The 15,568-nt window shown below is 38.5% G+C and overlaps 1 protein-coding gene across 35 annotated transcripts in view; it reads right to left on the bottom strand.

Moving 5' to 3' along the window:
• Nucleotides 1-15,568, bottom strand: part of Pcdh15 (protocadherin 15) — a 1,553,555-nt gene that overhangs the window by 420,582 nt on the left and 1,117,405 nt on the right. For 34 of the 35 annotated variants that reach the window (XR_001779427.2, XR_001779431.2, XR_001779430.2 and 31 more), the window contains one exon: nt 6,780-6,890. The exons of the other annotated variant lie outside the window; for it this stretch is intronic. Coding sequence is in view for 17 of the 34 variants with exons in the window: in XM_017313785.2 (XP_017169274.1) it covers nt 6,780-6,890 (111 nt within the window). In the remaining 17 variants the exon portion in view is untranslated. The remainder of the gene's footprint in view (nt 1-6,779; nt 6,891-15,568) is intronic. 35 annotated transcript variants of the gene reach the window in all.

The following is a 15,568-nucleotide window of genomic DNA, read 5'->3' as shown; positions in this document are numbered from 1 at the left end:
AGTGTGAGCTGAATTTTCCCTACGTGTGCCACACGCTGAAAACGTTGCAGACAGCTGACTGACTACAATTTTGTGATCATAGAGAGAGGGCATGCCATACTAAAGACCAACAGTGAAAATTATTTTTGAGATATCATTAGTCTTCTTCAAAGCAACTTATTATCAATGCTGGATTCTGACCTAAAATCTTTGGTACTGTGACATGAAACTTTTTGAATAGAATAATTTAGTGGATTATTTGTTTCCAATGACTATTTGTTTCCAAATGCTATCAGATACAATGTGAGATCTGTGGCAGAGATTCCCCCACACAGGCTGTAATCTACCTCCTCTTCAGATCTCCCCACTGATATATTTGGTAAATGCCTTGGTTTATATCACTCTGTTGTGACTATAAAGGTCCCTGCAATCTTCTGTACAGTGGAGTACATCATGAGAGAAACCTGAATGACTGCCTCTGGGTCTTAGTCAGTCCCTCATCTTTGGCTCAGGATAAATTATCACCCATTCCTTTGGTACAAGAGCTGTTTTTTGTACAGTATTGGGAATAATACAGAGTACCCATATATCCCAAATTAGCATTTTCATTGTGCTTAGATATTTGTATTGGCTGGTTTTCTGTGTCAACTTGACACAAGGTGGAGTTATCACAGAGAAAGGAGCTTCTTTTGAGGAAATGCCTCCATGAGATCCAGCTGTAAGGCATTTGCTCAATTAGTGATCAAGGGTGGGAGGGCCCATTGTGGGTAGTGCCATCCCTGGGCTGGTGGTCCTGGGTTCTATAAGGAAGAAAGCTGAGCAAGCCAGGGGAAGCAAGCCAGTAAGTAACATCCTTCCATGGCCTCTTCATCAGCTCTTGCCTCCAAGTTCCTGCCCTGTGTGAGTTCCTGTCCTGACATTCTTTAGTGATAAACATGAACATGGAAGTGTTAGCTGAATAAACCCTTTCCTCCCCAACTTGCTTCTTGGTCATGTTTTGTGCAGAAATAGAAACCCTAAGAGGATACTATATTATTAAATTTTTTTGCTATAAAGAAACATTATGGATGGTCTTAGGAGTTTGCTCAGTTAGCCTGAACTTCATGGGCATGTCTCTCTGCCTCTAGGTCTCTGACCACCTTGACTCTTATAAAAATCAGATGACATAAAGTAAAGGTCTATCTTTCCTCTTCTTAGAACACTACGTTCAGGAGCCTTCTCTGCTCCTGTAAGTCTTTTTTTTTTATAGCTCTCTAGCCCAGGCTTGCCTCCTTTCAATGGCCCAGGAGCCATTCCCTTGTAAAATTATGGTTAAGGAATTTGAGTTTTCTAACCATTGTCCCTGGGAGGATTGGAATAGAACCTTCTAAAAGACTTGCTCCAAACTCGAAAACTTCTATCATCTTAAGCATAAAACAAGTTTATGTTTTCTGTGGAAAGGACCATTATTCAGTATATGTTTCTCAGCTCCTGTCCCAATCCCACAGCAAGCCAACCAAGGTAGCCCTTGCGATGTAGACATTTGGGCATAACAATTCCTTCAATAGAGCATTCTACACCTATATAATTTTGCTTTGACAATTCATTGTTATTAATTACTATCAAAGCTTTATTCAGTTTTCCTAATGGCTACTTAATGTACTCCTCCCTGCCCAATATGTCCACCAGGATACTCTACATATAGTAATAATGTCTCTTGATAGGCTCTTAGGTTTCTATTGGTTTTAGCAGTGTTCTGTACTAGGGTCATATATTTTTCACAATGTCCTTAAATTTAGGTTATGAGAATTGGGAAGGAAAAGTGCAGAGGAAAAATCATGTTTTCATCATAATATGCCACTGTTGTATTCATTAACACTGTTGTATTCATTACACTGTTGTATTCATTGCATAGCAAAGGCTGTATTTATAAGGCATCCTTCTAACATAATGAGTAGAAAATGACTAGAAATTTCCTGTATACAGGAAGGACTTAGAGAGGAGGGAGGGGTCATCAATCCATCTACAGAACCTTCAACCCAAAACCTGTCTTGCCTACCAGATGTACAGAGATAAAGATGGAGCAGACACTGAGGGAACAGGCAACCAATGACTGCCCCAACTTGGGACTCATCCCATGTGAGAGCGCTAACCTTTGACACTATTAATGAATCTCTTCTATGCTTACGGACAGGAACCAAGCATAACTGTCACCTAAGAGGCTTCATCCAGCAGCAGATGGAAACAGATGCAGAGACCCACAGTCAAACATCAGGCAGAGCTCAGGGAACCTTGTGGAAAGGTGGGTAATAGAGTTGAGCAACTCAGAGAGGTCAAGCAGATTATAAGACGATTCACAGAGTCAACTAACCTGGGACCTTGAAGGCTCACAGAGCTTGGGCCATCCACCAGGGAGCAGGCAGGAGCTGGACCTAGACTCCCAATACATTTATATAAGATGTGCATCTTGGTCTTCATGTGGGTATCCTAATAAGTGAAGTGGGGTCTGTCTTTGTCTCTGTTCCCTGCCTTTAGATCCCCGTCCCCCCATCTGGACTGCCTGGTTGGGCTTCAGTGGGAGAGGATGCAACTAGTCTTTTGGGGAGTTGATTCACCAGTGTTGGGTAGTACCTGATGGGGCTCAGCTTTCTCTGAGGTGAAGGGGAGAGGGCAAAGTGGGGAAGGATTTGCAAGGGCAAAACTATGAAAAGAGGGGAAAGTAAGGATGTGATCAAGGTGTAAAGTGGATTAAAAATAAATAATTATTGAAAAAAATTTTAAAATTCTAATGACAAAAAAATAATATTTGTCAGGGACACACAAGGAAGAAGCACTGGATGGATCAATTTTTCCTCAGGTATTGGCTGGTGATCATGATTAGCATCATCTCTTTGTGATCTATCCTGGACAGCCACTTCTGTGTGTGTCATTCCTCAATCAAAATCTGGCCAGATGGCAGCATGGCAGGAGTAATGGAGAAAAGCAACATTGTAAACTGCTAGTGATATAAACAAACAATTCTCTGCCTCTGCATATGTTTTTATCTGATTTCAGTAAGTTTGTTTTCTCAATGTGAGGAGAGCATACAACAGAAGACAGTAGCTAAAAAGAATTCTTTCATAACCTGTCCTAATTTACACTCTTGACTTCTCTGTTCTTTCTCAGAAGAAAGATGCTTTCAAATTTTATTTTTAAAAAGTGGGATATTTCATTACTTTGGAAAACTGTAATTACTATTGACAGAGATAGCACTTGAAAGCAATTTCTGAATTGACTCACTACTCTCTGTACAGAATCATGTGTCATTTAAATTTTTAGGAGACAGTTCTCATCATAGTGAAGCTATGTAAGGGGCCATCAAGGATAATGCCTATCACAGCATGGATGCCAGCACTGTAGGAGAAGAGAGTTCACATAGTAGGAACTAGGGATTTCCAGTCCATATAAAGACAAGGGGAAGATAATGTGAATACACAGCAAGAAAACAGACATCTGGGATCAAGAAAGAGAACTTCCCTAACCCCCATAACAAACCCTGGCCAGTTTTAATCAGGAGTTTTAGACTCCAAACTACTGATAAAATACATCTCTGTTGCGTAAGATGACCATACTATAATGTTTGCCATTTAAGCCAAGAAGGCTAATGTAATTGATTACTTTATATTTCCTCAACTTGCATTGTGATTTCATATATTATATATACTTCCTAACACTACTCATTTGCTAACATGAACATGATTCAGAAAAGTTTGCTGTTCTTGAGAGTGATAGAATCTATCAGACATAGGCTGGGCTATAGCTCTGGAGACTAAGATGCAGGAAAATCACATGAGGCCAAAGCCACAATGGACCTGGGTCTCTGGGTTCTTGTCCCATGAATTCAAAGAATGAAATTCAGGGACCAAAAGAGGACCTTTAGGAGGAAAACTTCCTTAAGGAATTATAGGTCAGAGCTTAAGAGAAAGACAGCAGAGCTCCCGCTAGCCAAAGTGAGTCCCCAGAAATGGGAAACTACCTTGGACGTGTTTTATGGGACTTGTGGCAGAAGTTTGGATGCAATGGGAAGTGGAGAAGTGGGTGAGATGGTTCATTCAGGTGGCCCATCCATGAGATATCCCAGTGACTCTCAATTTCCATCATGTCTTCACATGGAGTTAGTGGTAGATGTGCTATTTAGGGAAAGGTCTGTAATAAATCAGACCTCCCATATAGCACATCTAGCCTTTGGCCATGACAGAACTTTTGACAGGACCAAGGACCATTCTGACTGCTAACAAAGGACCAGGGTCACAACTCTTTGATTTTTGTATTCCTACCCTAAAACTGACCTAAATTACCCTGAAGGAGGATCAGTTTGTTTCTTTTTTTTTTTTTAATCAAATTGCTTTGCTAAAAAAATGAGTCATTTAACAATTTTTAGGTTTAGACAAATGTTAGTAAATGTAGGTATTATAATTTATCATTAGCTAACACTGGAAAAATACTTAAAATATGTGCATGTATCTCCAAGACACAGATATACACCAAAGACAAAATCTTATAAACTAACAATGAGCAGAATGAAAAAATGAGACAAAAATCAAGCAATGAGAAGGATGTTGTGCCTTAAATGAGAACTGAGCTCGTATTTCCAAACACCTGTCTGGGGAACTGAGCTTGTATTTCCAAACTCCTGTCTGGGGACCAGGTCCACACATCCTCTGGAAACTTCATGCAATGCAGAAAACAGAACTTTCCCTAGCCTTTATAGTCTCATTGCCTTCCTCTTTGCAGAGAGCTACCAAGTTTCCATGCCGTTTAGCACTAACACAAAATCAGGGAGAAGCAAAACAAACAAGAAAAGCTCATCATGACTACTGACCAGAGAGGGACCGATATGAATGGACTTCTCTGTGAATGGACTTTCTGTTAGTGCTTGTGGGGGACCACACAGAGTAGCTTAGCATCTTATGTGTCTTAAGCATCTTATGTATCTTATGCATCTTATGTATCTAATATATCTTATGTATCTTACCTATGTATCTAATATGTATCTAATTAATCTTACACATAATGTGAATCTTATATATCTAATGCATCTTACATATCTTAATGTATCTTACATATCTTATATATCTCCTTAGTGTCTTATACAGGGTTCAATACTAATTCATCACAAACATTCAGTATGACATGGTTGTATGATGCCTCCCAAACATAATGCAACTCAATTTCTGAATCAAATTATTACCAACCGTCATGATGAAAAACTAACTTTGATTTTCCAAAACAAGGTGTATGCCTAGTACAATCTCAAAGAGAATTACCTTCAACAAGATGCTCACATATAACTCATTAGCATGTCTATTTAACTTGTAATTTTAAGGAATAAAACATGTTCCGTATTAGGTAATAAATGATACTTTAATTTCTCCATCCCATAGAAAATATTTCTTGTGATTTTAATTCATTTGGCTTCTTTAATCGAGCCTGTGAAAATGCTACCTTTTAACATTTTGTACCTATGCTCTCTTTAGCAGTATATTGAATAGATAATGGTTCAATAAATAAATTAGGTAGATCCAGGGAAAATGAGCCTATCAAATATCATGAAACTATATGAACTTCATTTAAATACATTTAAGGCAGAAATGCATATTTTATTTTTGAGGCTGTCACAAGATCTTTGGAATAGATGTTTAGCATTTAAATATTCACTCTTAAAGTAGCTCAGGAAATGTCTGGATGCACCTAACAGACCCACTTACAGAAACATATATTAAATACTGTGTTGTTATTATCAGGTGTTTACAGTAGCAGAAAGTACAGCATAGCTAAAGTGGCCCCGAGACTTTGCACCAAACAGTTTCCTGCAACTGCAGTGGAACCCATGGATGCTTCTAACCAAGCAAGGATGAAGCAGTCCTGAGCGAGACATTAAAATCAAGCCCAGGATTAACCCAAAAATGTAAACCGCAGCAACATAGTCTTAGTTTAAAGCATTTTAAAACTGGGCCTATAATTTTTCTAAAGGTATGTTATTTGACATAGTCACCAATTGTTAAGTTCTACTCATATCAATACATGGAAATATATTGTATTATAGTTTGATGTGAACACATATTATTTTGAAGACAAACCATAAATACATCTTTCTTTTAACCATATACCTATGATCCTCCTATTTTTGCCATAAAATGTTCTAGAAACTAGAGACACAAAACCAGTGGGGTTTAAATTAGTGCACACTGGACATATACCCAGGAAACAGAAGCTAGTGAGGTCACAGAGTGGCTTTAAATATACACAAAATGAAGACACTTTATATCTATCCTCTGATGTGTGGTTGCTGGGGGTAGGGGAGTGTGCGGTAACTGACGTGCAGCCATTTGAGAGCTGGCTGGCACAGCTGTTCAGATCCAAACACTCCTAACCATTGATACAGCCTTCCAATTCTACTCTCAGATTATGACTCTAAACTTCTGAGGTCAGATCCAGAAAAAAAAAAAAAAACATTTTTAACCTGCTTCAAGGTGATGTCACTGTAGCTATTTTATAGATATTCCTTGAAGGGATATCTCAGTGTGGTAGAGATCAGTATTTGGGTTGTGGTTAGGATGTTAGAGGGTGATTTTGATGGTGAAGAAGAACAGAGCAAATTGAAGCAATACCCAAATGCCCTTCCTCCATCTGTATATAGAATATATCCACCAAGGGCAAGAAAGCCCAAACCCAATCTCACTCAAAGCTAAGACCTCAAAAGACTCAAAGCCACACCTGTACAAAGTTGCACTTTGTTTTATAAGCTTCAGAACAGAAGGTAAGAGAAGGCAAGCACTCACATTTGCTTGGATGATGACATAGTAGCGAGTCTTATCCTCATAGTTGAGTCTTTTCCTCAGTACCACGTTGCCAGTCAGCATGAGTGGAATTTCAAAGGTGTCGTTGGATGTCTGCAAGTGTTAAGTAGACACAAGTCAGGCCAGGTGCATATGTGGACAGTGTATCTTGATACTATGGTTCATACTTCTGCAACATTGTTTGAGAATAAAGCAAAAGAATTAACTTCAGACTGGACACTCTGGTCTATCAAAGAGATTGCTGGTTATCAGTGAGTTTCACCAGAGTCATCTGAAAGTGATGTTTTTTTAAAATAGTTTTTTTTCATGTATTTTTAGTTATGTTCACTCATAGTCTTATACTGGTTATTAAACAAGTATATGTGTAGGAAGAAAACCTTACCTTATTATCACATCATCTTTACCATTTGGTTTGACACAAAAGAGTTCAAATATTTCCAACCTATAATTTCTTCTGAATTTCACCTTTCAACACCAGCATTTATTCTATATACTAAGCATGTTTTCTTACTTAAAAGAAAGGGTGTATTGTTCTTTTAATCTTTCCTTCTTTTTAAAAGATTATTAATGTATTTATATTTATTTATGCATATAAGTACTCTATCTGCACATACAAGTGCATGCCAGAAGAGGACAGAAAACAACATTAGAGATAGTTGTGAGCCACCTTATAGCTGCTGGGAATTGAACTCAGAACCTTCTGAAGCACAGCCAGAGTTCTTAACCACTGAGTCATCTCTCTAGGCTGAAAGGGTGTATTATTATAAATTAATGTGGGAGCCAGGGAGATGACTTGGCAGGTAAATGCTTGTAGCCATGCTTGGGGAGCAGAGATGGGTTACCTGAAGTCATAAGATCCACGTGATGGAAGAAGAAAACTGATTTCCTCAAGGCACCCATTTCTTTCCACACATGTGCCATGACATATGGCATGTGGATGTATATGCATGTGGATGTATATGCATGTGTGTGTGTGTGTGTGTGTGCACTGACACAATGTAATGAAAAAGTTTCAAAGAAAAAGATTAAGAAGATGACTCAGAGGCTAAGGGTCCCGTTGCCCAGTGAAGCCTTGGGACCTAACTTTGATCCCTGAAACCCACATGCTGGAAAGAGAGAACAGAGTCCCTTAGCCTGTCTTCTGGCTCACATGCACACATATGAAAAATAGAAAACAAACAAACAAACAAAATTCAAAAACCAAAACAAAAGTTAAAACATGTAGTTATAAAACAATTGATATAAAACAATTCAGGATGTGGGTTAATGTGTTAGAGTTTGCAACTTCTGCCTATGCACTGAGCTTCTCCTAGAATCATACAAGGAGAAGGGACAACCTCTGAGAACGCTCCTGAATCTCTGCCCTGCTAGCCCTCAGAGTTAAGTGCATTCAAGTCCTAGGAGAGGAGAACCTCACAGGTCATAGTCTTAGCCTTCAGGCTTCTGTGGCTCTTGTTTTCTTGTCACCATGGAGAGGATCAACTCTTGCCTCGGGAACTGCATCGGATTCTTCTATTTCCACCTCTGCCACCGATTCTCGGGGGCTTCTTTTGTGACTCAGTGTTGAGCACTTTCTTTCATATACAATAATAACAAGCTTCTGCAGGGACAGTGAGCCTCCCAGGACTCCAGAAACCCACAAGACTTTTACAAGACTAACCAGCCTGCCCAGAGTCTTAAATATTTAGTAGGAAAGGAGACACATTCATCATGTAGCCACTGCAGGTTGGGATTCCAGCTCCAGCATTTCCGGCTTTCCTTAGTTCCCACCCATGATGCTTTGGGGGACTTTTCAGAGATACAGCTGTGCCAGTCAGTCAAGCTCCTATAAATAACCCCTTACCTATTCACCCAATAGATTCACCAAGTGGGGCTAAGTAAAGTCATTTGTTCGCATGTCCTTGGCCTGTTATTGTTGACTATAAATAGATTCCTCTGGGCAGGTCACATGTGAGCAAGGGAAGGGTTAGTTAGCTTGGATCAATGATAGAATATTTTAAAAGAAAGGAAGGGGAGAAAGAGGATGAGGGCCTTTAGGAGAAAGAACAGGAGGAAGGAGGCAGGAAAGACGATTTCCCACCTCAGCTCAGCATAGACGCTTTCATAATTTACTGCTGCATGACCTAATCTAAGTGTCCATTAAGTTATGATGGGGAATGTCTTACTGATATTGCAATTTATGCTGGAAACATAGTAATGTGATAGCGTAAGGTTTCTTCACTTCAATGACTCATTAGCTAGAGAAACTGATTTTTTCTTAGTAAATACATGCTTACACACACAGACACACACATGCATATACATATGCTACATACACATGAAAACATACACACATACACACATACATATAATGCATACACATATACACGCATAAACATATACACATATGTACCTACACACATATATAATACATTCACACCCATACAATACACATATACATAAACATATACACACATATATACACACACTTGCACAATACATACACACTCATAGTCATACATACACACACTCATACACATACACACATATACATATATACATACTCACATATACATATATACATATAAATATATACACACATCTACATATATACATATAATCATACTACACACACACACACACACACACATACACACACACATTGTCAGATGCTTGACCTAAAGCCTCCTCATCCCAGATTTCAAAGTGAGCTTAGCTGTTCTCAGTATTTGTGCTTAAGGGGAGGTGATGCCTGTAACTAGGATAAGTCTTGATTGATTCAACCCAACTGTGGTAATGACATTTCTTTTTAATCAATGATTTTTAGTTTCACGTAACATCCAATCCTGGGCAATGCAGAAGGAATTCACTTCCTTAGAAAATGAGTGACAAGGAAACACATTCCATCTCCTGGTTAAGGATGTTCACATACATGAGACCTGTCTCTCCATAGTCAATTAGAGACCATTATTGAAACTATCTAGAAGTAGCTAACATATTGAGAAAGTCAGAGGGAGAAATGCAAAGATCCCAGATGTTCTCTGTGAGGTTTTAGACATATCCAGATGTTTGCTGCTCCTTCCCCTTCCCCATTTGAGAGACGATACATCATGTTTTAGGTGGGACAACTTAAATTTTGCTGTCTAACTTTCATAACTGGAAGCCGTGTGTCCCTTGCTGATTTCTGTCTCTGTGTGCACACTGTGGTCTGTGTGATTTCCATGTGGACTGTGATTTCTTTCACTTGCTGTCTGCTGCTGTTCTTCATACATTGTCTAAGCCGTATATGCCTTGCTTCTCTGCATACTTAAATTTCTGATCCCCTACTCTGAAACCTTTGTCGTCTACTTTCAGATTAAGATGTTGCTGTGATGTTACATTGTTCTCTTTTTTCCTCAAAAACCCTCACACATTCCTCAAGTTCTGTGGCTGAGGTAGTGAGTGACCTTTCTCTTTCCATTTCTATCAACACGACCTAATCATATCTGTAATCTTCTCCTGTATTGTTAGTAACAGTTTTCATTAAACATTTGCAGCATTATTACAAACAATGAAGTTAGTAGCCACATTATTGCCATTAAAAGTTCTTTTTGATTAAATTTAATTCCTATCAATGCATCTATAGCTATCACATATATGAGATTTTTGCTTTTTATTTGTCATATAAATACTTCTGTTTCAAAAAACAAAGGGAACATGAATGCTTTGTAATCATGCTACTTCTAAATGGCTGGAGAATGTCTATAATGATGTTATTATTTAATTAAAGAAGTAGTTTTTGAATATCTATTTGTTTTCTAAAAGTCAGAATTCTAATAAAAATTTTTAGAAACAAAATATAGACTGTACAGTTGGAATATTCTTTCTGTTTCATCCTTCCATTTAGAAATATATTTGTCTAAAGCAACTTTAAATAAATACTTTAATCGGGACTAGATTTTGTAAGCAAGCACTGTGTTATTGTGCTATAAATGGGCCACGAGGGAACTGGGCACATTTGCACTCAGTTTACAGTGCCCGAGAAAGGCCAAATTGGATTTCAGACTTCAGTTTCTGGTATTCACCATCCTGAGCATCACGGAACTTTGATGACTCAAACAATTCTGACACACATGGTTGAGAATTTACATGGGAAACAGTGACAGGAGTCAGTCAGTACTTGTCTGTATACTGATTATTTGATCAGAGGTTTGGTCCACAAACAAAGGATGAGGGAGACTGAGGAACACCCAATCCAAATCAGGATCACCTTTGTGAGGCAAAGCCATTGCCTCTCCCACAGCTTTGGAGACTTCTTTGCAAACCCAGAGCATTGCTTTTCTTAGTGTTGGAAACTTCAATGTTTCGTTCCCACAATATATTAAAGAAGGAAATCCTGCTGAAAAAAAAATCTATGGATACCCACGTGCTCAAAACATCTGCCCAGCATTCAGAGGGGTTCATTCACAATTCCCTGACATTTCAGTAACTTGACAGTTATCAGACCAGAGGTTATCCTCCATTTCAGACAGGTTAAGTAAACATGGCACCACATTAGGGAGACACCAAAGACAGCAGGCAGGGAAGATAGAATTCCCAGCCCATGTATGCATACCCCTGACAGAAGGGAGAGACAGACAGACAGACAGAGAGAGACAGAGACAGACAGAGAGAGAGAGAGAGAGAGAGAGAGAGAGAGAGAGAGAGAGAGAGAGAGAGAGAGAGAATGAATATGTCTGCTATTCCAGAAACTGTTCCCAGTGATGACCCTTTGAACACAGATTTCATAGTTGCTGAACTGAGGTCTCCATACAGACATGCTCTGGAGCAGGAGTTACCTAGGCTTCCTCTGTTCCCTGCTGAGAGCTCTGGCCATTATACATATAAATAGATTGTGTGCAGTTCTCATACCTGTGTACCACTTAGAAATATCATTTGTTATCTCCCCCATTTGTATTTACGTTTGAGAAATACAGATGAGAAGCCTGTATAAAGACAGGGACACAAACATGCTCTTAGGCCCCCTTGTGGTCCAAGAGCAGCTGAGCACAGGTATGTCTTGTAGGGACAGTAATTGAAGGGATTTGAAGGCAGGTAATACTCTGTCTCTCAAAAGCTTTTTCTTACAAATCTTACAAATGCTTTAAAGGCTCTTCCATACTTCAAACTCACCCCTTCCTTTCTTCTCCTCCCTACATATCCATATGACTCTCCCCATTTTCTCCATTTGCCCATGTTGGGGTAGCTAACTTTATTGTCTAGTCCCAATGAATGCTATCAACCATTTCCTATTCAGTCTTTGGTCAGTCTTTCTCTCATCCCTTACTAAGACTGGCTACTCTGCCTTCAGCTATTATCAATCTCTAGGCTTGGTTCATGGTTGAGAATTTTCCCTAAAGAAATTCCCCAAGCAAAAAAGAAAAGGGTTTAGCAAGATTGGACAACCTTTGTCTACTCAAAAAGGACTGACTTGAATTTGAGCAGGCAATAAAATCTTCCCCTTCATAGGAAGAATGAACACCAATCAGAATATAGTGTTTCATAAAAATATATACCTAAACATACAATAGCAGCAATTGTATGCTGTTGGAAGCCAACAGATGTCTAGTGGATTTAAGGGCCATACAGTAGGAGATAAACCATGCCTTATATTAGAAACTAAGCAACTAACTAGGCTAGTGAGGTCCTGGCTCTTAGAGAACTTTTATTCGACCTTCATAATTTCCAATTGTATTCTAAATATCCATGCTAAAACTCACAGATAGCTGCAGGAGGAAAGGCAATGGGATAAATCATTTGATAAAGAATATCAAAAGTTGTAAAAAAAAGAATATATATAAGAAAACAGAAAAGAGTTTAAAAATTCTTAAATGGCAAAATAGAAATAGAAATAAAAATAAATAACCAAAGAGTGGAGAAGATGTTGACTAGGATTTTGGTTTCCTTGGAAGAAGGTTATTCTGCTTCAGGTCTCCATATGAGAATTATCCTCACTAGTACTGTGACTGCCGTCTTGGAGGAGCCCTAGCTGAAGGCTCAGGTAAGTGGAGTAGAGGTACGAAAAGACAGACACAAAGAGAAAAATCAAAATGTAATGTTTAAGACCATGGTGTGTGTGACTATCTATTATTATAAGAAAAGAGCATGATGTTACTCACACTTGTCTAAGGATTGGTGATTACAGCCATTCTAGTCATTGATAAACATTTACATTAGTTCCATAATGGACATAATAACTCTACCATCACTGGATCCTTACTTTACTGACTGCTGGGGACATAATGACATGCTGGTACCCTCGTATGCAATCTTCTTCTACTCAAAGCATTGTCATCCTTACTCTTTTATAGAAAGTGGTGAATAAGCATCTCAGAGTCCAATATCTTTAGCAAGTTTAATTCTAAAAGAAGACACAGTCCAGAGCAGCTTTGAAAATTCAAGGTGTTTAGCTACAATAATAGTTGTGACACAATAGCTCACAGCAAGTCAGTGCAGGTCTACAATGGATTTAGATAGGTTGAAAGGATGCTGAAGTGCTCTGTGTTGTTCAGATTTTAAGAGAAGCAGTCATTGCTGCTATTTTACTATTTTTAAAAGGAAAACCAGGGTGGTCCAGAAGAAAACCCAAGGAGAAATACTCATTACTAAAATCATAACTTCGGTGCAGCCCAATCTACATTGAATATACACATCATGTGGTTAATATAATACTGCTTATTTGATTTTCCCTTTAAAAGGGGCTCACATCCTCTCAGTTATGGGAGGTTGCTATGGATTCCATCCTGAGCACAGTGAGTCTGATGCTGTGCAGATACTCTTGGTTCCACTTGTGTTATTTGAACTCCAACTGCAAGCTTTCTTTTGAGTATAGCTCCTTATCCCATTCAGTGTTTGCTTTTCTTAGTTGATTTGCATACATCTGTATTAACTTGGGAGAGAAACAAAGCTGTAATAGTCAAAAGGAGAGAGGGGGGGTTCTATATTTTGCAATTATCTTATGAAAGGCTGATACTAGAATTACATGGAGACACATCAAGTCTGATAGAGATCCTGGTATCTCTGCAAATTGTAACATGAAGGTTTAGATCTCAAGACCTCAAAATCTGATGAAGGTGAGGAAGAATATACTGGAAAGAAGCTAGGGAGAGGAGAAAGTTCAATTTGATGCTAAGCCATGCTTACATATAGCTCTCTACCAGCAAATCAATTAAGAAAAGTGCACACTGAATGGGATTAGGAGCTATGCTTGAATGAAAACTTGCAGGTGGAGTTCAAATAACAGAAGGCATATCAGGAGTGTCTGTACAGCATCACACTCATGGTGCTCAGGGTGGACTCCATAGCAACCTGACATGACTGAGAAGATGGGAGCATTTTAAGGGGGAGAATCAAATAAGCCGTATTATATTTACCACACAAAGTATGTATTCAATGATCTTAACTGCCTGTTATGGAAATCCCAGTGCTAAATGCATAAAATGCATACAACAAATAAAAAAAATAGAAAATCTTTCTTTGTATAGTCTGAAAAGAAGTTAAGACCTGTGAAATACAGAACATTTATACCCAAAGAGTACAACACTTGGATTGTTTATAAGTATAAAAACGGATCATAGAAAAGGTTTAACAGCAAAGTGGAATTGCATGAAAATGTAGTAGCCTTGAACGCAGATCAATAGATGATATGCAGTTTGTAGACAAGAGATGAAAGTACACTGTAAGTGGATGATCAGAGCCCACGAAGCCATGGAAAAACATCAAAATGCCAGACTTTCCTATAACTAGAACCTCAGAGGAGGAAGAGCCAGAGGGACATCAGAGAAACTGGTGTGTTAAGTAGACAATGGCTGATTTAATTTAGGGATGATATACATCCATTATAAACAATGGTCCTAAAAGAAGTTAACTCTAAAGAAAGGAACACCTGATATGCAAATTATATGTCATTAAGCATGTAAATTAAATGGAATAACCCCCCCCCCGTAAATGGAAAAAAGAAAAAAATCTTAAAGTATATATAGAGAAAAATGACATAGCACAGGCTGCAAACACAACTAAATATGTGCCCACTTCTCTTATCAGAAGTGCCAATTAAATTGATTAAATGATTGCATGATTCAATGACTTGTGTTACTCCATTACACAGTGCTGATCTACAGGATGGAGAAGCTTATATAAGTAGGGAAATGATGGAATCCAGGCACGTAGTAGGTACACACTTAGTACCTCAGGGGTTCAAGTGGTTATAGTCCAACACCAGAAGATTACTGTCATATTGAAACTCACACATTTCTCAAGAAGACAGAGGAAAACCCATTTTTATGTGAAATTTCATAATATTTCTACATTTGCTCCAAATTGCTTAAGCAGCTGTGTGGGCAAATCTACAAGTGTGTGTGTGTGTGTGTGTGTGTGTGTGTGTGTGTGTGTGTGCGCGCACGCGCATGCGAGTGTGTGTAATTAGGTTCCGTTTCACAAATAACTGACTAAAGGATTAAACATCTGATTTGAGGCATCACATGAATGAAGATAGGACAATCTGTAACTTTTATCCTGTGCTGTTTAGGATGAGATTAATTTGAAATTAGAGTTGTCTGGACATTTAGAAATAAACAGAACATTATGATGAAATTTATTAATCACTAGAGGATTCATGGCCACAGAAAATCAGCAGTCCCTGGGTACCTCTGCTGTAGCGCTCAACATCAGAATACAACTGGAACTGAAATCAATGCTAAATCTCAATGACGACTAAAGGTTAAGTTGCCTACAATAAACTCTAGGGATCATGGGAGATTGTTCAGTGAATAAAA

This window comes from Mus musculus, chromosome 10 (assembly GCF_000001635.26).
Source record: "Mus musculus strain C57BL/6J chromosome 10, GRCm38.p6 C57BL/6J".
NCBI lineage: Eukaryota > Metazoa > Chordata > Mammalia > Rodentia > Muridae > Mus > Mus musculus.
This window is presented reverse-complemented; position numbering and strand designations above follow the sequence as displayed.